Source organism: Camelus ferus, chromosome 5, assembly GCF_009834535.1.
Source record: "Camelus ferus isolate YT-003-E chromosome 5, BCGSAC_Cfer_1.0, whole genome shotgun sequence".
Lineage (NCBI taxonomy): Eukaryota > Metazoa > Chordata > Mammalia > Artiodactyla > Camelidae > Camelus > Camelus ferus.
This window is the reverse complement of record NC_045700.1, coordinates 41,169,375-41,196,505: the sequence shown is the minus strand read 5'-3', so window position 1 is coordinate 41,196,505 and position 27,131 is coordinate 41,169,375. Positions and strand designations below refer to the sequence as shown.

General features: G+C 35.2%; 1 protein-coding gene across 1 annotated transcript in view; it reads left to right on the top strand.

Moving 5' to 3' along the window:
- Positions 1-27,131, top strand: part of LOC102511300 (sodium channel protein type 1 subunit alpha) — a 135,330-nt gene that overhangs the window by 33,442 nt on the left and 74,757 nt on the right. Inside the window, exon 2 of the mRNA XM_032479612.1 lies at positions 25,914-26,223. Within this exon, the coding sequence (XP_032335503.1) occupies positions 25,963-26,223 (261 nt within the window). The 5' untranslated portion in view covers positions 25,914-25,962. The remainder of the gene's footprint in view (positions 1-25,913; positions 26,224-27,131) is intronic.

Sequence of the window (27,131 nt, the reverse complement as noted above, 5' to 3'; positions counted from 1 at the left end):
TTGCCTGACGGCATAGCCCAGCTCTGGCCAGAACACCCCAGCAAACTATGCTGCCATTCAGAGAGAGGGCTTCAACCACACCTTTTCCAATGAGGTCTGAACCACAGCCTTACTTGGAGAATCCTTCCCTCTTTATCTTCCTTTGGGTGCTCTACCTCAGCCCTAGAACTTTTTTTTCCTTCTATTTTTTTATACTCTTCCTACGTCTTTATAGTTACTCTACCATAACTTAATAATCCTTTGTATTAAACTTTTCCTGTTTAACTTAAGATGTGATTTCTGTCTCTTTATTGGATCCCTGACTGGTCCCTGCTGCTGTAAGTTCTTATGCTCAGTTAATATTATTGATTTTCCAGTTCCTCAGTCTATAGTGTTAAAGGCTTAATTTCATATCACTATCCCTGGAAAAGAATCAGGCAGGTGTGACATACTTCCTCACATGGCTTCCTGGAAGATGGCTTTTTCATTAGTGAATATTGAATATGGTGTAGCATTCCCATTTGTCAATAAATATTAGGCATTCGTTGACCAAATAAAGTGTTGTTGACTCCATTTCCAATTCAAATACTTGGTTTCATATTGAGTTATCTATATAATAGATTTTGTAGGAATTGATTGTTTTGGTCAAAGTAAACCAAATGAGATATATTTAAACTTTTCATATGGTCATATATACAATGATTATTTTAATGTAAAGGGTTTCAATAGTGCATAACTATATAGGTAGAAGTTTTAAGTTATATAAGGTCTGTAGTTAACAAAATCATTTGTTAATTGATTTACATTAACCTGATTTACATTCAGGTCTGGTGTCAGCCATGTTAATAATTAAACTCAGTCCCTCGTTCTTAACCTTATGATCCTTTGGCAAAAGAGAGTAGCCCTGAATAAAACAGTCTTTAAACTTTTATGATTGATTTCTTTTAACTCACAAGTGACAATTTTAGCTCAAAGATAAAAACAAAGAAACAAAAAAGACCAAAAGCAATAATAGCCAGATTACAATTTCATTAACTCTGGTATCTTTAAAAATGAAGGTATTTACCATTTTCTAGAGAATGCCCACTGGTTAGGGGTGAGGTACATGAAGCAAATATGTACAAAACATTAAATTAAGAAACTTTCACATTCTTTCCTCTATAGCAAAAATCTTAAAAAATAAGATAGAAGATAATAAGCTACTCTGCTTAGGACTTAACTGAGGTTCTTTGAAACTTATCAGAAATATATTGAGAAGTTGTTTCATTTCTTTGAGAAGTTGTTTCATTTCTTTTAGAAGTGATCACCCAAAGATCAAGTATTTTCTGTTATTTTTAACCCCTGAGCAAGTACTTTCTCAGGACTGTGATATTAGTTGTCTCCTTTCTTACAAGCATCCCTGAGCTTTCTTATAAAGATCAGCCTGGCAAGACATTTAAAAGATGAAGAAACTTTTCCTTTAAGGGCTGTTGACCAAGAAATACCAGTTGAAGATCCAAATATAAAATGCACCTCAATTTACTTTTAAGAGGGATTATTCTGAGGGGGAGAAATATAAAATGTTAAAAGGATTTGGGTGCTAAATAGAATCTTAGAGATAATGTAATCCAGCCCTTCCTTTTATGAAACGACGTCCAGATAATGTAATCCAGCCCTTCCTTTTATGAAACGACGTCCAACCCCACATTTGGCAGATGAAGAAGAGATGAGGGGAGATGGCGTGATGTTTCCCTGCTTACCAAAATAAAGAGCTGAACTGTGAACTGCTTCTCCGTCTTCTATATAAACTTCCCAGTTCCTCTGTCTTCTCCACATCCATGTTCTCGAAGATCTTGATCCTCTAGTTAGCCCTTTTCCTCTAGCGTATGACGTGTATTTCCCTTCTTATCAAAATGCACCTTCTCCCTCTTGCTACAGTAACATCTTGTCCTACTAACAGTTGGGCTTCTTGAAAAGAGACTAAGTGTCTCCATTTCTCATTGCACATTTACTTTTTAAACCACCACGATCATTTTTATATTTCTAGCACTCTAGAACTTTTACATGTTTATTAAGGTGCATAAGGACAGCCATGTGGATAATTCTGTGGGCTCTTTTCTATTCTTACCTTACTAAATTATGCTGTAACATTAAACGATATTCATCATTGTCTCTTTCTTACACTCTTCTTCCCCAGTCTTCTCTTCTAGAAAATGAGGATTACTCTTTTTGCTTTCTGCAAAAATTAATTCTTGAGTTTTAAGAATGCAAGCATTCCTTCTTTAAAAAAAAAAAACAACTAATGTCTAGTTTCATCATTTTCCTTAGAAAGTTACAACAGATCTTTTCATGTCTCTCCTCTCTGTTCTCAGTTCTTCCCTCTGCTAACCATAAGTACCACCGATCAAATTAACTGACTAAATTGAGTTTGTTATCAAATCATTCGCTTATCCCTTCAGTCAGCAGATATTTCTAAGCATAGTGCCAGGCACTGTGCCACAAGCAGAGAGATATTTCCAGCAAATATGAGGCAGTGGAAGGAGCTGAGGGGCTGGAGGCAGACAAATCAGTATTCATGTCCCAGCTCCAGCTGTGCCCCGTGTACCTATGGTTAAGGTTTATTTTTCTGTTTTTTGTTTTCTCTTGTATAAAGTAGTGATATTAATACTATTTGCAAATTGTGTGGCTGAAGTGTAAAGTTCACATTTAATAAGTACATAGCACAGTGCTTGGCATTGAGTAGATGCTTTTAATCACTGTTAACATCTATTTTTGCTTTTTTCTAAGTGATCAAAAAGATCATGTTAATTTTAAATGCCTTACATGTTCTTAGCCCCTTTCCTTTGTCTTCCTGGTGAATTTTCTCTTATTTTAGAAACCAATCTCAGCTCTCACCTACTTTGAGAACTTGTCTTAGCAATGTTCTTACTCCTACCCCTATCCTGAAAGAGCTGATTATGGCTTCTTCTGTGTCCCATAGATAATGTACTACTTACTACACGTACACAATGTTGTCATCTATTGGCATTCAAGTGTGTCCCTCCTAGTAGACTGCTCCTCTCAAACAGAAACCATGGCTTTCATGAGTGTCTCCCAAACTCGAAATCAGAGTTGGAACTTGTTAGGCAACTCAGGAAGTAATTACTCTTAAATAGAATTGAACTGCACCTTAAGGTTCAAAAGTCTTGCTTTATATACAAAATAGCATCAAAAATTACTAAAGCTTTATTTGTTGAATATATTTTCTCTATACCTGAATATCTATATGAATAACAATAAGATATAACACATTCATAATTATTACATTGTCTAAATAATTCTGCATATATTTAGCAAGCAAAATTTGTATCTTTATTTCAATGTCTTCTGAATGCTAATATAGGTGTTTTGCAGTCTGAATAAGTGTTTTACAATCTTTTCTTAGAGATAACTATCATATTAAAGTGTTCAAACTTTGTCTTTAAATTAACAAAGATATGCAAAAGTATAATGTAACTCTTCAGTCTTAAAGTGGGGTTATTTTTTTCAAAACAAAAGCATTGATTTGGATAAATACAATAAGATTATTTCGTCATTTGTTATACTTTTAAAAACCCAAGTTATTTCTTATTTATATCATTGTTTTAGATCTTAGGCAGTATTTTCTTAGCTTTGAATAGATATGCTGAATTAAGGACTGACCAGCCAGACTGCTGTTTAGACATGTAGTCGTTCTCCTTTTTGATATTAATGTAATATGTTTTTCTTATTATTTTATGTAATGTGACAATATAAAACTTTTGAAATGTCAGTATTCTAAAATACAGAAATGGAAAAGATGTTTTGTTGGCAAGCAGTCTTAATATTCAAACATAGAAATTTACTTACTAGCTCTTGTAACTATAAATGAGGAAGGTAAAATAAGATTTATCTTCATGTAACTTTAATGAGTAAAAGCCTTACATTCATATTACTAACTCAAAGGATATAATTCTCTACTTTAATATTAATCTCAGCATACACACACATACACACAGATATATATGTCTATGTATATGTATTTCTTGTGAATTGTTGTTTATGCATTTGAGAAGAAAACAATCTAAACAATGCAAGTTGCACATAAGTATCTGTAATTGACTCCATTTATCTGGATGTAAGTTTTCTAGTTCTTCAAACTTCTAGAACTCAACCTCCAATCAAGAATTGAAGGGGGAGGATGTAGTTCAAGTGGTAGAAGGCATGTTTAGCATATACAAGGTCCTGGGTTCAATCCCCAGTACCTCCTCTAAAAAAAAATAAATAAGTAAACCTAGTTACCACCCCCCCCCCCAAAAAAAACAACAAAAAAGAATTGAATACAAAGGCTTCTGAACATCCCAAATATCTTTTCGTATCTTTGCTTCAAACTGAAGTCTAGATGGCCTCACATATAATTTATTTTTTTTAACTGAAGTACTGTCAGTTTCAGTGTGTCAGTTTCTGGTGTACAGCACAATGTCCCAGTCATGCATATACATACACATACTAGTTTTCATATTCTTTTTCATTAAAAGTTATTACAAGATATTGAACATAGTTCCCTGTGCTATACAGCACGAACTTTTTAAAATCTATTTTTATATGTAGTGGATAACATTTATAAATCTCATAGTCCCAGATTTATCCCTTCTCACACCCTTTCCCCAGTAACCATAAGATTGTTTACTGTGTCTGCAAGTCTGTTTCTGTTTTGCAGATGAGTTCATAGTGTCCTTTTTCTTCTTTTTTTTTTTAGATTCCACATATGAGTGATACGGTATTTTTCTTTCTCTTTCTGGCTTACTTTCACTTAGAAAAATGATCTCTAGGTCCATCCATGTTGCTGCAAATGGCATTATTTTATTCTTTTTTATGGCTGAGTAGTCCATTGTATAAATATACCACAACTTCTTTATCTAGTCATCTGTCAATAGACATTTAGGTTGATTCCATGTCTTGGCTATTGTATATAATGTTGCTGTGAACATTGGGGTGCATGTATCTTTTTAAATTAGAGTTCCCTCCAGATATATGCCTAGGAGTGGGATTGCAGGATTGTATGGTAAGTCTACTTTTAGATTTTGAAGAATCTCCATACTATTTTCCATAACAGCTGCACTAAACTATATTCCCACCACCAGTGTAGGAGGGTTCCCTTTTCTCCACATACAATTTTTTAAATTAATTCCTATTTAAAATAGTTCTTTTAAACCCAGCATTTGGAAAAAGCATATTAATAGGGACTAGAGGATAACATAGAGATGGAGATGTCCAGAACTGGGCATTCTCTTCTAGGGAAGACGGGGAGAGAAGATCTTAAAAGTAGAAACAAAGTATGATTACTGTGTATTTGTAAACTCTTAAATAAAAAGAGAAAAAGTATATAATATTTTTAGAAGATTTCTATCATTAGTGGTAAGTACATAGAGTATTTTGTAAACTCCATGAAAGGGCAAATTTGAGGGTCTTTGAGAAAAGTGATTAAAGAACTTTAGGACCTTCATCTTAACTTAGTATCTTGAGAGATCTTTTAAAAAACAAGAAAACAGAACAAGCATCACACATATATTGAAATGGATAGTCAACCAGAATAATAGAGATAAAAACAACTAATGCCCTGTGAATAGAAATTGTGTCATACCAATTTAATTTCTCTCTGTGACAAAGTAAAAAGTCATGTTAATCAAGACAAATAATAGATATCACTTATCTGTGCTTCAGGGAGGCTTCTGCATATCTGTACATGATCTTTCATCATTAATTCCCAACTTTTATATCAGAATTATGAAGGACCACCACATGAAAGAATCTGAACTTCCAGTATCTGTGGATGGTAACAATACACATTGACTGTCAAAAAAAGACACCTATGAAAGAATGTATGTGTTTTATTAAATACTACCATATATATCATTTTAAAAGAGCTTATGGTATGAATATATGCAAGGCATGTATTCAGCATGACCAAAGGCCAGAGTGGGCATTATAGATTCTTAGAACCTTTTAGAATAACTCTGAACCTGATTTCCTGCAATTATTGGCTTATATCATATCACTGTTAGGGTAATGTTCAAGTAATTCAAGATGGTTAACAATGATTCCATGAGAAATCAATCCACAGACTATTACTGTTAAATCACATTTCTCTGACTTCGATGTTGAAATTGAGAATAAAAATTTACATGGTGTATAATGAATGATATTAATAGCTCTGAGGGATATAGGATTAGGACACATAATAACCTTGAAACTTTTAGAAACTGTTTCATTAAAACAAGACAGATTCTAGTGTAAAGTACAACCAAGGTGTAGTATATTTTGAATAAGAACAAACTATACAAATCGCAGAATGGGTGGAAAAACTAATTAGTCACAAGTTGCTGGAATCAAGACCCTTGGGTTAGCAGGAAGTCAGTAAATGTTTGTTGTTTCTGATTGATAGCAGGAAGACAGTCGTAGGACATTTTTATATGTAAAGATCAATTTTATTGTTCCAATCCCTTTTTTTTTTTAATGTCAACTTGACTTGTGCAAAGATGCAGGCTAAATGAATAAAGATACCCTATTACTGAAACACTTGACCCAGTAAATTTGTATTAAGGAAAATGTATGCAAAAGTCAGGCATCATCTTCATGCTGTTATTATTACTATTATTCCATGAGAGTCTCTAAGAACATCAGTGAAGTTGGACAGAAATTGGAAAGGAGCAAGTGAACAGTGCAAATAATTATATATAGTACTCACGATAAAAGCTTGAAAGATTGAAAAATTTTCAGTTCGGAAAAGCGAAAACTAAGGGGAGACATGATAACTGTCTTCAAATGGCTTTAGGTTTGTCACAAGGAGGGTATGTAATTGAATTCTTTAAATCTATGTAGAAAGATAAATCACTGGAAATGGGCATAAACTGTAGTAGGGGAGAGCTTCATTTGTTTATTCCTTTTCTACTTCCAAAAGTGACTTCATCTGACTTGCAAAATCAAATACAGTTTAAATGGGAACAGTAAAGACCAAACAAGCTAAAAGGAGTGGTGAATTAGATGTTGCCAAACCTGGAAGTGTTATAATGATTTTTACTTGGTTCCGAATTTAGCTTTGTGCTTCTAATAGCTAAAGGGGAAGGTGAAGGGACCTGAGGCGTTAACGAGATAGACCCCATTGTTTACACGGGAAAGTTGATGAAGGGGAGCACACTGGAAATCTCTAATGGTCCTGCATTGTCTAGCATGTAATGAGCATGGCTGTAGTTTAATAGTTTCTTTGGTGATTCATTAATTAATCAGTATTTTGTTATCTTTTTTTGTTGAATTCCATTCTACTCTATGCCTAGCAATTGTACCTATGCCAGCTAAACAGAAATTCCTGGTATTTTTATCGTATCAAACTTATTTTCTGCATTTGGCTCTACTTTGAAACATGTAAAACACTAGATGTTTTTCTGCTAGGATTCTTTGCATTTTAAAGCACAACATTCTGAATGTTAGTCCTTATTTCTGCCAAAAGATTACATAATAACATATAAAACTGTGACTTTATATAGAAAATAAATTTGGCTCAGTTTAATATACTGGGCCCAATTTAGCGTCACATGCACTAAAACTTATCCTTTCTGGCAGATGTTCTGCAAGGTGTAAATTGATCATTTAAAAGGACCACTCGACTCATTAAGTGGCCCAGAGATTCCATTTGCAGGTAACCCATTCAATTAGAACTAACAGGATACAAATCTCCTCAAAATCAGTCATTCTCCAAGAATCATTCTTTTCTTTCTTTTTCAATGTTTATGATATGGTAATAATGACTGCCATTTATTTTTTTCTGGCCAAGACTTTTATCTGTTCTTTTTAACAGAGATGTCCCAAATAGGTTTTTAGGTATTTGTCCAAGTGCTTGAAACTGTTAGACAACTTTTCAAGGAAGATTTGGCCTGGAAGGTTTCTTTTAGTCTACTGTTAATAAAAATTAGAATGGTTCAATTTCTCAGTGAGAAAACATATTGGGACAATAAATATTTCTAAGAAGATATCAGCCCTGCTGCCTAAATTTCTAGTTTTATAACAAGAGCATTGAACTCTGAAACAGTAGACCCAGATTTGAATCCCAAACTTCCTACAAACTATCTGACTGGAGCTGGTCACTCTGTTATCTGTGATACATAACTTTGTTGAACCTCCATTTTCTCCTCTATAAGGTGGGCAGTTAATATAAAAATTTAAGAACCTGTTACATGCCAAGTGGTTTTACAATTTTAGGGGGCCAGGGAATGCTTGTTTTCAAGGAATAAAAATACACTGAAGGTAGTGTAAGTAAAATGGGTTATTTGTTGGAAATCCCATAGACCAAAACACAGCTAAGCCATGAAGAGACTGAACTGGAACTGGGAAGTCAGGAGCCACGTCCAGCAGCTCCCTCTGTCTCAGTGTCTGCACACTTACCTCTTGTCTCTGCTGCTCTTGCTCTTGCTGCTTTGGCTGCTATCCTCTGCTTGCTCATGGCCAGATATTGCTTTCCAGTCTCCACTTTAGATCACTCAGTCCAGGCTCCCATAACGTTCTGACTCACTCAGTCTTGTTCCAGTCTAATCGTTCTCCAGAAAGAGAATCCTATCAGCTCAGTTAAGCTTATGGATTGGTTCCCCTGTGATCAAGTGTCCTCATTTCACCTACCAGGCTATGGCTGTGAAAAGGGATAGGGAAGTCAGGTGGTACAAGCGTGGTTGTCTAGGTCCATTTCTTAGCATGGGTTACATGTGGGGCTAGGAAGCACCCCAAATGTGTTGTTACAGGAATTATTCACATTTTATAAATGATGGAATTGAACTGAGAAAGGTCAGGAAACTATTTTTAATGTCACAATTTTATTAAGGATTAGAACTAAAATTCGAGCCAAGATATCCTCATTTTAAATCCAGTGATCTCACCACAAAACTTCCATTGTTGAGAAAATAAACCTCCAGGTCAGAATTGACCCTTCCATCATTTATATTACTGAATGATGGATTCATCTCTAATCAATAAACTGATACTTGCATGAATACTTGCATGAATCATTTCTTAGGTATCAAATGCTTGCTTTTGGTATTTGTAAAGGATGCCTTACCTGGTCCATGCATCTGTACCAGTGTTTCTCAACACTTGCCCATTGATTAAGTACAAGTCCTTCATCTTAATCAACTGAACAGCTAGTCTAAAAAGATTCCGGGCCCCGCTTTAGACCTCTGAAACAAAATCTTGGAGTGAGCCTTGGACTTATGTCTTCAAAAAGCTCCCCAAGTGATTTTTGTTAATAAAATGGTTTATACCCTTGAAGTTCTGTGTCTATTAAATAGATAAACAAGCAATATGCTATATTATTTTAGTTCTCTGCAAAGTAAAAATTCTTCACGTAATTGAAATTTAACATTACATTCTTAGATTTCATAGAAAGAAGAATTTTCATCTGAATGAAGCTCTGAAAATTGTTATTATTGCTCTGTGTTTGAATCCCCTTAGTTTGGTGATAACATGCACGCGAGAATGAGTTGTGGGAGAATGACAGGCGTTGCCCTTCTTACGACCTGTGCACTGAGCAGATGGCCTAGGGTGTGTCACTGAATATAAATTTGTTCATTTATTCATTCATTCAAGGAAACTTTTACTGAACACAGTGTAGAGCACACATTTTGGTTCTCCAGTGTATCAGACAGAATGATTTTGCGTATACTTCTAGGAGAGTTGAGGGAGAACATAGGATCCAAGAGATTTAGTGGATTTAGTTCTTGTTCGATATTTGTGTAATTTGCCTTTTTCCTTAATGCTGAAGTTATCTTCTGTGTCTTCCTCTTTGGTAGGGGAAAGAAACCTCAAAAAACCAATTGAGCGGTAGTGTAAAGGTTCTTGACTTGTCTGTTCAGCCAGCAATATTTGTCAGGTTATAAAGATGCCCAGGGTGCTGAGTAATGCCCGCACATGCAGCAGGCCTGTCAGCCCCACCCCTCCAGCTGGGTTAATGTCTTCTCCCAGTGCTGTTGAACCCCTGATGTTTTATAACCCTGCTTCTAGGCTCAAAATGAAGCTTAAACTAAATAAAACATACAATACATTCATCAGTGTTTTCCTTTATTCAAATCAGTAGCATCTAAAGACCCTCTGCTGGTTACTAGAGAAATAGAAATATTTAAAAGTGCTATGTCTCTAGTTTTTAAAAATTGTTAAGCAGTATTCTTTCCTTGCAGCTAGTGTTTAAAGGAATTAATGTTAGATTAGTTATGTGAATTTTAAGAAGGAAAGAAAGGAAAAGAAAATCGCTTTTTTATCTCAGCCTAGAGCAAGCAGTGCTGCTCTGGAAAGAAATGATTTTAATTCCAGCCTCTCTGCAGCATCTCTGTGCTGCATTAGTACATTGCTGCGAAGCTGTGCTTGTATAACTTTCCCCATCAGTCAGACAGCTGTTTAGTTTTCTTACCACAAAAGTCATTGTTTAAAAGGAGTAAAAAAATTAAAATACAATGCAGGATAGTTTCAGATTCCTTTCCAATATAGCTTATTACACGAAATTGAATATAGTTCCCTGTGCTATACAGTAGGTCCTTGTTGTTTATCTATTTTATGTATAGTAGTGTGTGTCTCTTAGATCATTATGTTCTGACATCTGTTTCATGCAGATTGTGGTGCAATAACATGCTAGTAATTGATATAGAATGTAATTGTAGTCCGAATGAGTTTTGGTAAATTATATTTTTTAAAACACAAATCTTAGGAAAATGAAATTTTGAACAGATTATTTGGTTAAGAGTAACAGCAATATGAATAAATTAATAGATAACAAAATATTAGATTTTGAAATTTAGACTATGTATGGGGGCTTTTGTTTTAAAATGTGAATTTTAAAGAACAATTGTTTAATTAATCAAAAATTTTGGAGGTCTGTTAAGTACATATTTACTCTTCTGGGTGTTATGGGAGGTGAAAAGGGGTTTGTCACTATGGTAAATATATAACATATTAGCTACATTTTATAAGAAAGTATCTGTCTTCTGCCCAGTGAGTGGTGAAGATAACATAGACTGGGGGCCTCTGGTGATGGGAAAGCCTAGTGGCCTAGACTATGTTTAAGAGGAGGTAATGTCGCCAAATTGATCTTGTCCTTTCGCTTTCACTTGTCCTTTTCATATGTAAGATGGAAGGGAATATATAATTGCTTTATCTCTGAGAAGTTAATAGTTTGTGACTCACACAAATGCATGACAACATTTTTCTCCTCATGATTGTGGCTGTTCGGCTTTGCCAGTTTCATCCTCAGTGATCTGACTTTATAGCATGTGAGGAGGCAGGTATCATCCAGGCGAAGAGCTGGGCTCTCAGAACCTTCACTTTGAGATGTCCGTTGGAAATGGAAGCCAGTATGATAAACATAACCACCGTTGTTTAGACATACTGAGGTGCCATGAAATTAGATAACTTGATCTGTCTTAAAATTTTACTTTTATTGCCATCTCTCCACCATTTGTGAAAATCTCCTTGCTACTGATGTTAGCATTTACCATTATCCACTTCTGAAAAATAGAGCTCACTCCTGATTCCCCTCATGAATTAAGCACTCTCTTCAAGAAAATTTCTAGAATAAGTGCATTTTCTCTGGCACTACTACCTTATACTCTTAGCTCCATTCCATCCTGCCATTTGATGATTCTGTCACAAAGTCCCCAGTAAGATTAGTTCATCCGTAAGTATCCTCCCACTGAAGTTAAGTTTCTGCCCAACCACACACTTGACCTCTTCCCGCCAAAAAGAAGGAGCTCCTGGGCCCTCTGTCTGACTGATTGACCCCTTTGATTCTGAGAAATGAGCTAGACATTGAGAAGTAAGCAGTCTCTTTAAATTAATTCACACTGACACAGGAATGACATGTAATTCCTAGAGATATTTGTCTTTTAAAAGAGAATGCTGGTTAACTGAACTAAAAATGTTCATGTCAAATATTAATTGAATCTTAGGCAATGAGAAAATAATTTTTTTAGCAGAGAAGCCTTTCCTCAGATTTAGGGTTGCCAGATTTAGTAAATAAAAATACAGGCTACCCAGTTAAATTTGAATTTCAGATAAACTTGTTCTTTAGTATAAGTCTACCCCAATATTGTATGGGATATGCTTATTACACTGAAAAACAGAATCTGTTTTTTTATCTGAGGTTCAGATTTAACTGCGTGTCATGTACTCTTTCTGGCAACCCTGTTCAGATTCCTTAAATCATCATGGTGGCTACTAGCATCCTTCAAGGCTTAAGGTGGCCCTGGCTCTTCCTACTCCAATCTACCAGCCCAGTCCCATTGATGAGTCGGCCTTTGGACACCATGATGTTTCCACTACCCAATACTCCACCCAGAAAAGAACAGCAGTCATCTCAACACGTCAAGCACTCTTCTAAACCAACTCCATTACATTTTAAAAACCATCAAACCCTGCCTAGCCCAAGGGCTGTGGGACTTTATTGGGGGTTAGGGATGAAGTAGTAGGTGAAAACTACTGGGGAATTTAAGCAGAAGGAAAAATCATTTGAGTGTCATCTTTAGTTGAATGTGATAATAGTATTTAAATTATTTATAAGGTTTAATTTAACAAAGCATATAGTTGAACAACTTCAGCTGCTACCTGCTATGGAGGATAACAAAAAGGGAAACTTTTCTCAGCATTTAAATGTCAGAAACTATATTAAGATGGAAGAATAGAAACGGATCCAAAAAGCATGCTTTTTTTTTTTCATTTGGAGTTTTTGTTTTAACTCTCTCTTTCCAGTGCTTCACTGACACCTGAAAAATAAAAGGCATTGGCACCACGAATATGGTGAGGTGGAAGGAATGCAGGACATGCCTTGAACTTTGTGTTTTCTTGTCTCACATGTTCATTAACATTCAGTTTGATGTACTAAAAATATCTTTAAATGAGATGAGTGTTAAAATGTGCATCTAGATTAGAGAAAAATCACTGTGGCCTGATAATTTTGTGTGAGACTGTGAATACAGATGGCACAGTGGTTGCCCATTATTAAAACCTGGTTTATTGGTAATAATTCAGAACAGTGTTGCAGCTCACTGCCCACCCCCCACCCCCCATCCCAACCACACAAACATTCTCTTGACTTGTGGGATTGAGGGAGATACTCAGTTTTCAGTTTCAGTGTTCAACATTCACTTCCCTCCTCTCTGGGACTAAAAATAATGAATCCATTAAGATCAGAAAATACCTAATTCTCCAGTCAACGTCCAAGTGGCTGTTTTATAAAGCAGGTTATAAAAAGAATTTGCTTACCTTCCAGTATCCCCAATATTGTTCTTTTCCACTTAGTAACTTACATCCTTCACAGCCCTGCCCACAGCCTTGTAAATGGTATATATTGCACAAACATTTGAAGAACAAACAAAACTGATTGCACACACCATGTGCCGCACAGAGAGACAGGAATAGTCCTGGCTAAGGCTCTGTCTGCTGTGACAGATGTGCTGGACATCTGGTCGTGGCCGCTCCAAACAAATCTGTGATTATCATTAGCTGGTGGGCACTCAATCTAGAAAAAACTATAGCAATAGCTAGAGGGTTACTTTAACCCAGACCAGTACACCAGAAAAGGAATATAGTGAGAATGACTGGGTTCACACTGTAGGCTGAAAGATAAAGCAGCTAATATAAGTGTAAATCATATATAACAAATTAATCATAATTGTATGTCATAGGTGATAAATAACATATAAAGAAAACATAATCTAGTGAATTTTTGTCAGGAAATTATCTCCATCTCTAATCTTTCTAGATCTGTTTTCTGTAAGTTCTTTCAGCTTACCCAGTGCAGGTACAGTTTCTCTTTGAACAAGTGTCTATAGTACTAATTGCACATAATATTATTGTTTTGCCTATAATTGTTTAGTGTTCATATTTTTCAACTGAATTTCTGCAGCTCTGATACTTCAGGTCTCAGTTCCTTGTAACTCGGGAAGGTTCCCATTGTCTTCAGGCCAGTCTGAAAGGTGAAAATGTTGGACAGCAGCTACTCCTCCCCCAGGGTGGGTGATTTGTGTGCAGCACTCCTCTCCCCCCTCCTCCTCCATCTCTTTCTCTCTTTCTTTCCCCTGTAGTTCTACCCAGCTGCCCCTCACTTCTCTGCAATATTTTCCCCCGGGCAGTTTTGCTTTGTGAAGAGATGGTGTCAGAGAAATTTCTTTGAGCAGAAAGTAACTTCAAGTTGTTTATGCCAAAGAGAAGCCCCTCACCTGATTGAAAATATTGCATTGTTTCACTGAAATGATTATCAAGATAAATATTTGCAAGGAGGAAATGTTATCATTCCCCCCCTCAGCCCCCCCAGCCCTGACATCTTATGTGAAAAAGTACCATGCTGGCTTCTGTTTTTCTTCAATGGGAATTGTACCAAGTAAGCCTGACTTTTTCCCTCCCATTATTGTCCCACAGCAATAAAAGGACACATGCTGACTCTAGCACTATTTCCCCGGCTGCTGCTTATAGCTACGTAAGCCCCACCTTGACCAGTGCCCTCGGCACAAATGACTTGCATTGCCTGAGAGATGGCAGCAAGAAAATGGCATTCGTTCCCTGAATCTTTGTGGGGTTTATATTAAATTACTTTTTGACAGTGGTTTTCAAAAAATATATATATTACATGGACTACTGACATTCCTGCAAAGGAGCAGATAGTGGGGGGAAGATGAGCCACGGATGTGAGACGGAGGCCGAGGAAAGGGAGGAAATGGAGAATCAGGGAGAGTTGGGACAGAAAAATGGAACAACCAGGAAGGGAAGGTGAGCAGGACTGGCTTCTGCACTTCTGCTCTCCGGCTAATCCACTGCGCTCTAAACTGCCGCGTGCAGTAGCCTGGACTTGGATGCGCCTCCCTCCGCTGGGTTAAGCAGGCATCGGAGACCCACACCCGTGAGGCTTGTAGTGCCCTTCACCTCATACGCAGTCTCTCCAGATCTGTACCCACAGACACAGCCGTGAGCTCAGTCTTCTACTCTCTCTTACCTCCCAGATCTCTGTGACTCACCCACAAAATAAGAGTATTTCTAACATGGAAGTCTTCTTTTACTAAAAGATTTTAACTTAATTAATTTGATTATAATTTGTTTATAATTAAGTTTAATGTAAATGATTTATTTATAATTAAGAGTTTAACTTAAATAATTTGTAATTAAGGCCATTAGTATTTTTTTTTTAAATTTTACTTTTTGGGGGGAAGGTGGGAGGTAATTAAGTTTATTTATTATTTTATTTTACTTCTGTAAATGGGGGTCCTGGGGATTGAACCCAGGACCTCACGCATGCCAAGCAGGTGCTCTGCCACTGAGCTACAACCTCCCTGCCCTGGCCATCAGTATTCTTAATATGAATGAATCAAAGCTGTGGCCAAGAGCCTCCTTCACTTTACTCCGAGTATGACTATCAAGAACCTGAATTTCACAAGGTTTATAATGTGAACTTTCCACCACCTGACTTTCTATAGCTGGCTTCTAAGGGAAGAAAAACATCCTAACAATACTACGTTCTTCATGACAGAAGTACAGGAAGGGCCTGAAAAACTATAGCAGGACTGAATCTCAGTCAAAAGTTGTTTGAGAGATATGTTTCCTTATTATTTGTTTGATCAGTTCAGTGATCTGGCCATTGATGAATGGCTTTCCCAGACAGGATAAATCAGCTTTGCTCTGTTAAACAACCCCCCCGAAGTCTCAGTGATTTACAGGTATATAAGTGGCTGCCGTTTGGCCCTGGCGGCTCTGTTCCATGTGTCTTCCTATCCCAGGACCCAGGCTAAGGGAACAGCCCCTATTTCAGGCACGCCAGTCTCAGGGAAGAGGGAAAAGAGTAAGAGTCTAGCTTGGCCACAACATTGCCTTGAAAGCTTCTGTTTGATTGAAGGCTATCTTTTTGTCTCACATTCCATCAACCCAAGCAAGTCACATGGTCAAATGGACAATGGGGCAACGAAGTACATTCCAGGAACCCCACCTACTGGGAGGGCCTGCAAGTCAACATGGCAGTAGGTGGAGAGGTATAATCCTCTTACCACTTCATTGCCACCATGGTGCCTAATTCACCCGTTTTAGTCCGTAAGATCTGCGACTCTGTGCCATGCTTGATATACAGGAGTTTTTGGCAAGACTAAGATCTTCTCTGTCAAGGATCTAACCTCCAAGCTGTCCTCTCTGAGATTTTTATCCCATACCTAGGGCACCGCCATCCCCTTCCCTGCCTAGAGACTCTCACTACTCACCTATGCAGCCCTCTCCCCTCTGTCCCCTGTTCTGGGACTTCTAGCCTCTTGTCTACACTGTATTAAAGATTTTACTTTAAGGGGGTGGGTGTAGTTCAGTGGCAGAGTGCATGCCTAGAATGCACAAGGTCCTGGATTCAATTCCTAGAACCTCTGTTTAAACAAGTAAATAAACCTAAAATTACCTCCCCCCATTAAAAAATTTTTAAAAGAAGAAACAAACAAAAAAAAAAACCAGATTTTACCAAGAGAGAGAGGAAAGCATGGACTTCAAGCAACTCCTATTTACTGCTCTATTAAAATGCCTGAGGTAATAAAGATCCCACAATTCAATTTGCTTGACATGATAGAGAAAGAAAAATATATAAACAGAACACACAAACTTGTATTTCACTTAACTGTGCCACCACAGAATGAATTTTCTAATGGCTAAGGCTCTCAGTCCAAGTTGGACACATACATTTCAGCACTTATACTGTGATAGCATCTTTTAATTCAGGAATCCACTAAGTTCAAGATATGTCTCATACTAGGTCGTGGTCGTGTAGTTTCTGGAGTTTAGTAAACGAATTAATGGTGTAAAGGCATAGTCTGGAAATAGCAATTGCCCATAAAACGGGACCCAATTAATTATTTTGCCAAATAAAATTTTCCATTGAACAAAGAAAAACAAGATTAAAGACGGAAAATTTCTACTAGAGCTATATTTGAGTGGGTGAGTTCTCTGTGGGGCAAGAGTACAAGCCTGTGGGCTACATGGTCAAATACATCATGGGAACTGATATTAATGAGTCTATGTATTTTTTTTAATTCAGCAAATATGTTTGGAAATATATTGCCAAATGGGATTATCTTCAAAGTCAACTCCAACTGATATGATTGGAGCATTAGGACTGATATTTTGTTCTTCTCAACATTTAATTCAATAATTACAGTGAGGCAAAAGATGCCCAATAATTGCACAGTTTTATTAATAATAAAGTGCTGGTTGTATATTTCTTGAAACCACACACTCCTAGAATGCAGTGTTTTATTTTAGTTCAACATACAATACTTTTTAATTTCATTCTTTATGTTAGCTTTGCATTAGCATCTGAAGTAAATATAGACCATTTATTCAACAGAGTAATAAATGATGCTGTCAGTTTGAACAAAGAAGCTTATTAATGTTGGATCAATAAAGGCACTAGGGGATTGACTGAGATTTGTAGTTGGTAGTTTATTATTAGGATGTCCTGAAAAATACTCTTGAAATGAACCCATGTACATGTAGACATATATTACATATGTAACCTTATTTTAAGTGTAACTTGCATATAGTGTGAAAATTTAGGGGTGGGTAACAAAGTTTTTAAAGAATGTAAATGTTTTAAACACATAGATGAAATATGTTGTTTTGCTAATCCCAATTATAATACTAAAAAGGGGTATTATTAATAACCACATGAAATGAAGGCTTTTATTGCAAACATCAAATCCAATTATTTCCAGAAAAGAAATTCATAAAACAATATTTCCTAGACTTGTGAAAGTTTATGTAAAAGCAGTTTCTTTCTTGGGTATTAAAAAAATGATGTGAGATCAGAACCTAAGAATAACATTTTGCCTAGTTATTTTTATTATTGTTGGCAGTAACATTCTTTTGTAAAGTGGGCAGCAGAAACACCAAAAATCAGCTGAAACACTTCTTCACGAACGGCCATGCCCAGATGGTTTTCCCCAGAATAGGAATGGGACACTCAAGTAGCTGGCAGTCATCTTGGCAGCAGTCTGTTTTGTTTCTCCTTAGTTTGAAAATCACACCATTTTACAGACAGAATTACAGATATATGAATTTTCCCCACTTCAAATTATAAAGTACAAGGTGGTCAAGACACATCAATGTTGTAATAATTACAACTTTGGTTAGAAAACCTTTGGGGATATTGAGTGGGGCTGATGAATTATACAAAGTGATCTACATAGTGGCAAATAGAAATAACCAGGTTTACCAAAACACAAAACAGTTACACAAGTTAAATATAAATTGACTGTGAAAAGATAAATCATCAGATTTCAAACCTGCAAAATACAATTTCTAAATATAAATATTATGATCATCTCTTTTTTCTTTTTGGTGTCTCCTGTTTTTCAGGTGTTTAAAGATAATTTCCATTTCTGCCAAAATACTAGATTTGCTTTAAGTTTTTCCAGGGAATGTAAATCATTGAATGAATACAAGTTTAACCTGGACACTTGTGTTATATTTGCATACATTTTATTTAAGTTTAAAATCATGTAAGAACTTGAAGGTTATTTCATAACTATCAGAAATGGGCAGGCACTAGTTTGGGAGTCAGGAAATAAAGTTCTGATTCCTGTTCATTAATAAGCTTGTGACCCTGGACAAATCACATATTTATTTTAGAAACAAATTCTAAACAAAGAAATGTCAATTTTGTTTTGATTTGTTTGTTTTCTATTAAATGAGAAGGATGGATTAGATGATTTCTAATTTTTCTTTCATCATTTACTATTTCTTAATTTTATGATTTACTTATTTGTCTGATTCTCTTAAAGTAACTTATTTAACTTTTTAGAAGTTCAGATATTAAGGCAAACTACGTCTTCTCTGTCTGAAAGCCTGTCTCATAAACTCTAATGACATGACCTCTTCCACATTAAAATATGTTTATATTAAGGATTATATATCTATACCTGTCTGTAAGGAAAAACGTAAAAGCTACAACCTGAGAAACACTTGTAAGAGAATCTTGTAATAACCTTTAATGAAAAAATATGAAAACAAATATATGTGTATATATATATATATATATATATGTATTTTATATATAATATATATATACATATGCATGACTGGGACATTATGCTGTATACCAGAAATTGGCACAATGTAACTGACTATACTTCAAAAAAAAATCTATGGACAAAATCTAGACATATACATTAAGGAAAGCATTAAAGCAGTGAAATAAAAAGGATGAAACAAAATGGATGGGCAAAGACATACCAGATAAATGCAAATAAGAAGAAAGTAGGAGTCATTACGTAATATCAGACAAAGATATCTTCAGAGGGAAAGAAATTAAAGTAAGATGAGGGCTACTTAAGGTAATAAAGGCTTCAATCCACTGCATAGATCTCATTATAAGCAATATCTACACATCAAATAGTACAGCATTAAAATTCATAGAACCAAAATTACAGGAAGTACAACAAAAATAGAAATACATTAAAAATAGACATTAGTTCACCTTTCACAATTCATAATGGATCAACTAGAACAAAAATATGTACAGATATAGAAAGTCTAAATAAATAAGAACAAAGGTAGATTTAATTGAGATATACTTAACTCCATAGCTTTAAAACAAAGAATAAGCTTCTTTTCTGTGTTCTTGATGAAGTCATTTAAAAATAGTTTTTATTGACAGACTGGGAGTTCAAAATTTGTAGATACTGACAGATATATATAGAATAGATGAACAAGATTGTACTGTATAGCACAGGGAAATATATACAAGATCTTGTGTTAGCTCATGGTGGAAGAGTATGCAACAGTGAATATACGTATGTTCATGTATAACTGAAAAATTGTGTTCTACACTGGAAGTTGACACAACATTGTAAACTGACTATAACTCAATAAAATAAAATTTAAGAAAAAACTGACACTGGAAAAAAAAACTTTTATTAGGACAAAAAGGAAATCTCAGTAAATTCCAAGAAATAGAAATGGTATAAGCCATATTAATGGATTATGATGTAATGAAGCTACACATAAATAAACAAATTAGTGGAAAAAATGATCATTTGGAAATTTTAAACACTTTATCTTACACAGCTCTTATAATAAAGAGGAATTTGAAACTGAAGTTCACTTTAAGAATTTTCTGGTTATTTTTGTTTATTTTTCCATATAAACTTTCAAAGAACTTGAATAGTTCTAAGATTTTTCTCATTTTTGTGGGGGTTGCGTTTAACTTATTAATTAATTTAGGGAAATTTCATATCTATAAAGTATTCCTACCTAAGAATACAATGTGCTTTTCTATCCATTTACAGTTCTTTTTAGGTTTATTCAAAGCTTTTAGAAAATTCTTACATGGTATTCAGGAAATTTTCATCAATTGTATTTTCCCCATTTTAAATAGGTGAATTTTTTAGCTTCATAGCAAAACTAAGCAGGAAGTAGAGTTTCTATATATGCCCAGCTCTCACACAAGCACTGTCCACCATCAACCTTCCATGCCAGAGTGGTACCTTTGTTACAACTGATGAACCTACACTGATACACCACTGTCACTCAATGTCCATAGTTCACTCTGGGTGTTGAACATTCTGTGGGTTTGGATAAATATATAATGACATGTATCCATCAACATAGTATCATACATAGCAGTTTTCACTGCCCTAAAAATCCTCTGTGCTCTGCTTATTCATCTTTCCCTTCCCTCTAACCCCTGGCAGCCACTGAGCTTTTTATTGTCTCCACGGTTTTGCCTTTTCCAAAATGTCATATAGTTGGAATCATACAGTATATAGCCTTTTCAGACTAGCCTTTTCCACTTAGTAACTAATATATGCATTTAAGTTTCTTCCATGCACTTTTATGGCTCAATAGTTCATTTCTTTTCAGTGCTAAATAATATTCCTTTGTCTAGATGCACCAAAGGTTTTTGATCCATTTACCTACTGAAGGACATCTTGCTCATGTCCAATTTTGTCATTTATGAATAAAGCTGCCATATACATCCATGTACAAGCTTCTGTGAGGACATACATTTTTAACTCATTTGGGTAAATACCAGGAAGAACAACTGCTGGATCATATGCTAAGAGTAAATTTTGTTTTGCCAGAAATTACTAAAATTTATTCTAAAGTGGCTATACCATTTGGCATTCCAAATAGCAATGCATGAGAGTTCCTGTTGCTCCACATCCTTGCCAGCATTTTGTATTGTCAGTGTTCTGGATTTTGGTCATTCTAATAGGTATATAGTGGTATCTCACTGTTGTTTTAACTTGCACTTCCCTGATGACACAGGATGTGAATCATCTTTTCATGTGCCTATTTGCCATCCATATATCTTCTTTGGTGAGGTATTTGTTAAGGTCTTTGGCCCATTTTTAAAATTAAGTTGTTTGTTTTCTTATTGTTGAGTTTTAGGTATTCTTTGTATATTTTGGATAACAGTCCTTTATCAGCTTTTGCCTTTTGCAAATATTTCCTCCTAGTCTGTAGCTTGTCTATTCATTTTCTTGATACTGTCTTTCTCAGAGCAGAAGTTTTTAATTTTAATGAAGTCCAGCTTAACAGTTACTTCTTTCATGGATCATGCTTTTTGTGTTTATTTAAAAAGTCATCACCTCCCCAAGACCATCTACATTCTCTCCTATATTACTTTCTATGCATTTTATAGTTTTGCATTTTACATTTAGGTCTGTGATTTCATTTAGGTTAATTTTTGTGACAAGTATAAAATCTGTGTCTAGATTCATTTTTTTGCATGTGAATATCCAGTTTGAGCACCATTTGTTGGAAATAACTGTCTTTGCTACATTGTATTGCTTTTGCTCCTTTATCAAAGATCAGTTGACTATATTTATGTAAGTCTATTTGTAGTCTCTCCATTCTGTTCTGTTGATCTGTTTGCCTATTCTTTTGCCAATACCATGCTGTCCTGATGACCGTAGCTTTATAGTAAGTCTTGAACTCAGGTACTATCAATTATCCAACTTTTTTGCTCTCTTTCAATATTTGTTTTCTATTTTGGGTCTTTTTCTTCTCCATATAAATTTTAGAATCAGTTTGTCAATATCCACAAAATAATTTGATTAAGATTTCATGGATCAGTAGATCAATAGAGATCAATTTGGGAAGAACTGACGTCTTGATAATATTGAATCTTCCCATTCATGAACAGGGAATACCTCCATTTATTTAGTACTTTGATTTCTTTGATCAATTTTATAATTTTATCCATATAGACCTTGCACTAGTCTGTTAAATTGATACCTAAGTATTTTTTTGTTCAGGGTGGTGCTAATATAAATGATTTTTTGTTTTTTATTTCAAATTTCACTTGTTCATTGCTGGTATGTAAGAAAGCAATTTACTTTTGTATATTAACCTTGTAGCCTACAAACTTGCTATAACTGTTTATTAGTTCCAGGAGTTCTTTTGTTAATTCTTTTGGATATTTTATTACAAACAATCATGTCTTTAGCAAACAAGGACATTTTTATTTCTTCCTTCTCAATCTGTATACCTTTTATTTCCTTTCCTGTCTTACTGCATCAGCTAGGACTTCCATGTTGATGTTGAAAAGGTGTGGTGAGAGGAGACATCCATGCCTTGTTTCTAATCTTAGTGGGAAAGCTTCTGGTTTCTTCTTTCTATTTTTAAACTTTTGCTATTCTTATAAAGGAAATCTGTTGACTTTTTTTATGTTATAGTTGAACTCAGACACCTCAATTCTTTTACCATTCTCAGGAATTTTTCAGATGTTTCTGTTGAGTTTTCTAGGCATGAAATCATATACTATGCAAATAACTGTATTTTACTTCCTAATTGGATCGGTTTGTACCTCCAGAAAATTGTTAAATAATAGTGTTGCTTTTTGTTTTGGCCTTAATGAAAATACATCTAGGATTTGCAAAGTTTGTTGCTGACTTTTGGGGTTATATATATATATATATATTTCACTGATGGAGAAAAGTTAGCTTAGTCAGTAATTAATGTTGGAACAACTGGAAACAAGTGGATCTCTACCTCACTCCATATAGAAAACAAATTCCAAACAGATCAAAGATATAAATTTATAAAATTAAAGCATAAAATGCTAAAAATGCAAGAAGAAAACATGATATATGGTATGTCCCTCCACACCCCCAGGAACATGGATACTTTTCAGGGCATGACACAAAATCTAGACACCAAAGTAGAGTAATAGTTGGATCATCATATAACATTTAAAATTTTTAATTTATTTATTTTAGTCTCTAGCACAAAAACATCATAAAGTCAAAGCACATACACTGTATGTTTTTCTAAAAGCCCTTACATCCCAAAATTAAATGGTTCATGTTGTATCTAAAAAGGTGCTATAAACTAAAAAGGAAAAGAAAATAAAAACATGAACTGTTATTTAAATAAGCAGTCCCAGAAAAGAAAATATTCTCTTAAACGTATGAAGAAAAACTTCAACTTTTCTTGTAGTTAAGACAAATGCAAATTAAAACTATAATATGACCCCATTTTTGCCCCAGTCAGGTTGGACATATTGAAAATATAATAACACACTGTGGTGAGGATGTAGATGAGCAAGCATCTTATTACATTGTCATCAAGAGAATCATTTGGTGCAGCCTTCATAGAGAGTAATTTTGTGATAATAACAAAATTAAAGATTCACTTTTTGCATAGTAAGTCCAATTTTAGAAATTGATACTATAAATATATCCTCAGGTATGTGAAAGTATGTGTGTAAAATAGATTAATTGTAACTTTATAATAACAAAAGATTGAAAACAACCTGGATACCCATAACTAGGGAATTGATTCAAGAAATTATGGTATGTACAAACAATGGGAAACTATGTAGTTGATAAAAAAAAGTTGAATCTATAAAGCAGATAAGGAATGAACTCTAATATATATTTTTAAGTCAAAAATGCAGGGTGCAGAACAGTTTGTATAGTAGATACTGTGTGTATGTGTTTTTAAACAGAAAATGTGTTAGTATACATACACCCTTGTGATTAGAGTTTACCTAGGACGTATCTGAAAAATATATGTAAACAGGTAACAGTGATTACCTTTGGGAACAGGAACTGATTGTTGGAGAACAAGATGGAAGGGACAATTTGCACTGTATTTTTTAAATGTTTTGAATTTATATCATTTACATGTTTTTTTAATCAAAAAACCAATTAGTTAAAAATAAAACCATGCATACATCTATGTTACAATACTTCTCTTAGAAAATGAACCATGCTTGTTATCTCTAAACCTTTATTTCCAGATAAATAAATACCAGTATTTTCCTGTTGCCTTATGGGAGAAGTAGAGTTTTAAGGCAAAACATTCATTTTCCCTTGATTTAAATTTACTGATTCAATGTTTCTATTTTTCTAGGCCCTAAGCTGATTGCAGCTAGATTGTAAGAACCTCAGAAAGTTTCATTGGTTCACTTAATGGACAGAGAGTACAAATTTAGACTTACATCCCCCTCCCTTGTTTCTGGTCCTCCCTAAAAAATATGATCACAAACCTCATAGCAGTGGGAACCTCCTTCAGTGAAATGTGAGGTTCCTGTATTACCTCTCAAAAGATAGTTAGGGCTGCAATTTTATTATTGTAGTTCATTTGCACCAAAGCTGCAATTAACTGTGTCATAGCTTGCTTTAATGAGTTAATGCAATGTCCACATAAAACTGGTGGCCAGACAGTAGTTTAGGCTCTGGGAAGTTTTGGCTCAGTCATATCTGTGAAATTTGAGCTGGTATTAAATATTCCTTAAAGCAATACATTTGGGATTTGGCCTCTGGCATCAGATCAGGTCTGACAGCAACACAGAATCAAGAGTTTTGCCTCGGATCCTCAGGATATGTCTCGCACTGCAGGACTATGGAATCAGCAGAATATCATTATTACTTTAGTGAAGAAAAACACCTCAGTTCCTGTTGAGCTTGTGGTACTGCCTTCTTCTTCATTTTCTTCCTGAAATAAGAGAATCCTGGTGTCCCTGAATCTAATGCTCTCTTTTCCCACCCACAGCCTGATCTAGTTATTTCTTTCCAGCCTAGTCTTTCTCTCATTCTTGCTCACACAACTGTCATGACCTTGGATGATCTCTTTCAGTATGTGTTGAGTAAGCCGACCCTAGCATGGCTGATGACATGAGAGGTCACAGATGCAGTGTCTCTGTCTCAGAAGAGATGAAGGTTCAATCCAGACAGTAGTGGCTGTTTGACTGGTCATTAAGGCTGGCTGCAGCCAACTGTTCTGACCAGCTTGGCCAGTAGCCACTTGTCAGGATTAGAGATTTGGATTTTATATCCTCCCGAGACAACTCCCTTTCCACTTCATCCTGTTGATAAGCTAACCATCATCTCTGTGGGGATACATCTTCATCTTCTGGGTGGCTCGCAGAGTGAACAGCCCATTTGGGACATGGTGGCATTTAGCTAATGTACTCTAATTAAGGCTGTACTTGAACTACTTAAGTTATGGCACAGTTCCTGTCTCGGCAAAGCACAAGAATTAATAAACATGGGACACTTAATAAAACCTGAGATAGAAAACATATCTGTTAAGCCAAACTCACAGAAGCAGAAAGTAGAATGGTGGTTCCCAGAAACTGGAGGAGGAGGAAATGAGGAGTTGCTATCCTTCGGGCAGGAAGTGTTAGTTACGTAAGATCAATACGTTCTAGAGAGCTGCTGTACGACTTCGCGCCTACAGTTAACAGTACTGTCTTGCATACGTAAAAATTTGTTAAAAGGGTCATGTTAAAGATGTCAAGTTAAATGTTCTTACTACAAAAAAAGAAGAATTTATATTTAGTAATTCCATTTCGGTTTCATTGGAAACGGACATTTCAATCCTCTATTTCATTTTTCAAGACAGGAGTTTGTTGATATTAAGATCTCTTAATCTTAAAATATCTGCATTCTTTTTTTTTTAAGGACTTTCATATGCAGAGTAAATGGTGATTAAAATGTGCAGGATGACAAGATGGAGCAAACAGTGCTTGTACCACCAGGACCTGACAGCTTCAGCTTCTTCACCAGAGAATCTCTTGCGGCTATTGAAAGACGCATTGCAGAAGAAAAGGCTAAGAACCCCAAACCAGACAAGAATGATGATGAGAATGGCCCAAAGCCAAACAGTGACTTGGAAGCCGGAAAGAACCTTCCATTTATTTATGGAGACATCCCTCCAGAGATGGTGTCAGAGCCGCTGGAGGACCTGGACCCGTACTATGTCAATAAGAAAGTGAGTGTTTTTTAATCGGGCATATTTTGCCGCTAACTGCCGCAATATACCTTGGACTGTTACAGCACCAGCACATGCTAAATTAGCACAAAGTCTAAGTACCCTTCTGCTTTATGCACATACATGAGAAGTAAATGGATTATATCATAACAGATGGAGCTACTCCAAATGCACCACCACAGATACCTAAAAATAAATGTTAAGTTGTAGGCAGCTAATTTAACAAATTAAAAAATCTTCCCAGAGATCGTATTTACTGTTTATCAGTTTTCTGTACTTGAAAATCCTGAAATTATCACAAGTTTTAAAGACTTCAAAAATATTAGTATTAATTTCTCATGGAACAAAATTTGATGCCACAGGGTTTTCAATTTCTGTATCATATTATATATTATACATCAACTCACCTTCTGAAGAAAGTTTTTTTCACTTGGAAAGAAACATTCCTATACAAACTACAGTTTAAAAATTATTTAATATTTTGGTAGAAAAATACTGATATTGGTAAGAATGAACAAAAATGTAGTATTCTGAAGAACCTATTATGATATTTGAATATCCATGCTTGAAGTGAATACTTTATATTAAGCACCCAACCTTTCATTATGACCGTGATTTCACCAAACCAAGAAGAAAACTGTAGAAAAAGGTAAACTAAAAAAAGATTATTATATTGATTTTAGATTAAATTTATAACTATAAATTTATAACTAGTTAATTTTTAATCTTATCTTTTTTTGCCTAACACAATATATTTGTGAAATCTTGGTGGGAGGGTAGGCACAAAGATTGTAATGAGGCAAATGAAATTTTGTAGTTGGACATGGGCCTGAAAAATACCCCCGAAAGTTTTAGGGATGCTCCTGGGTGCTGACACAGTTCTGTGTCAAGTTAGTCCTTATGGAGTG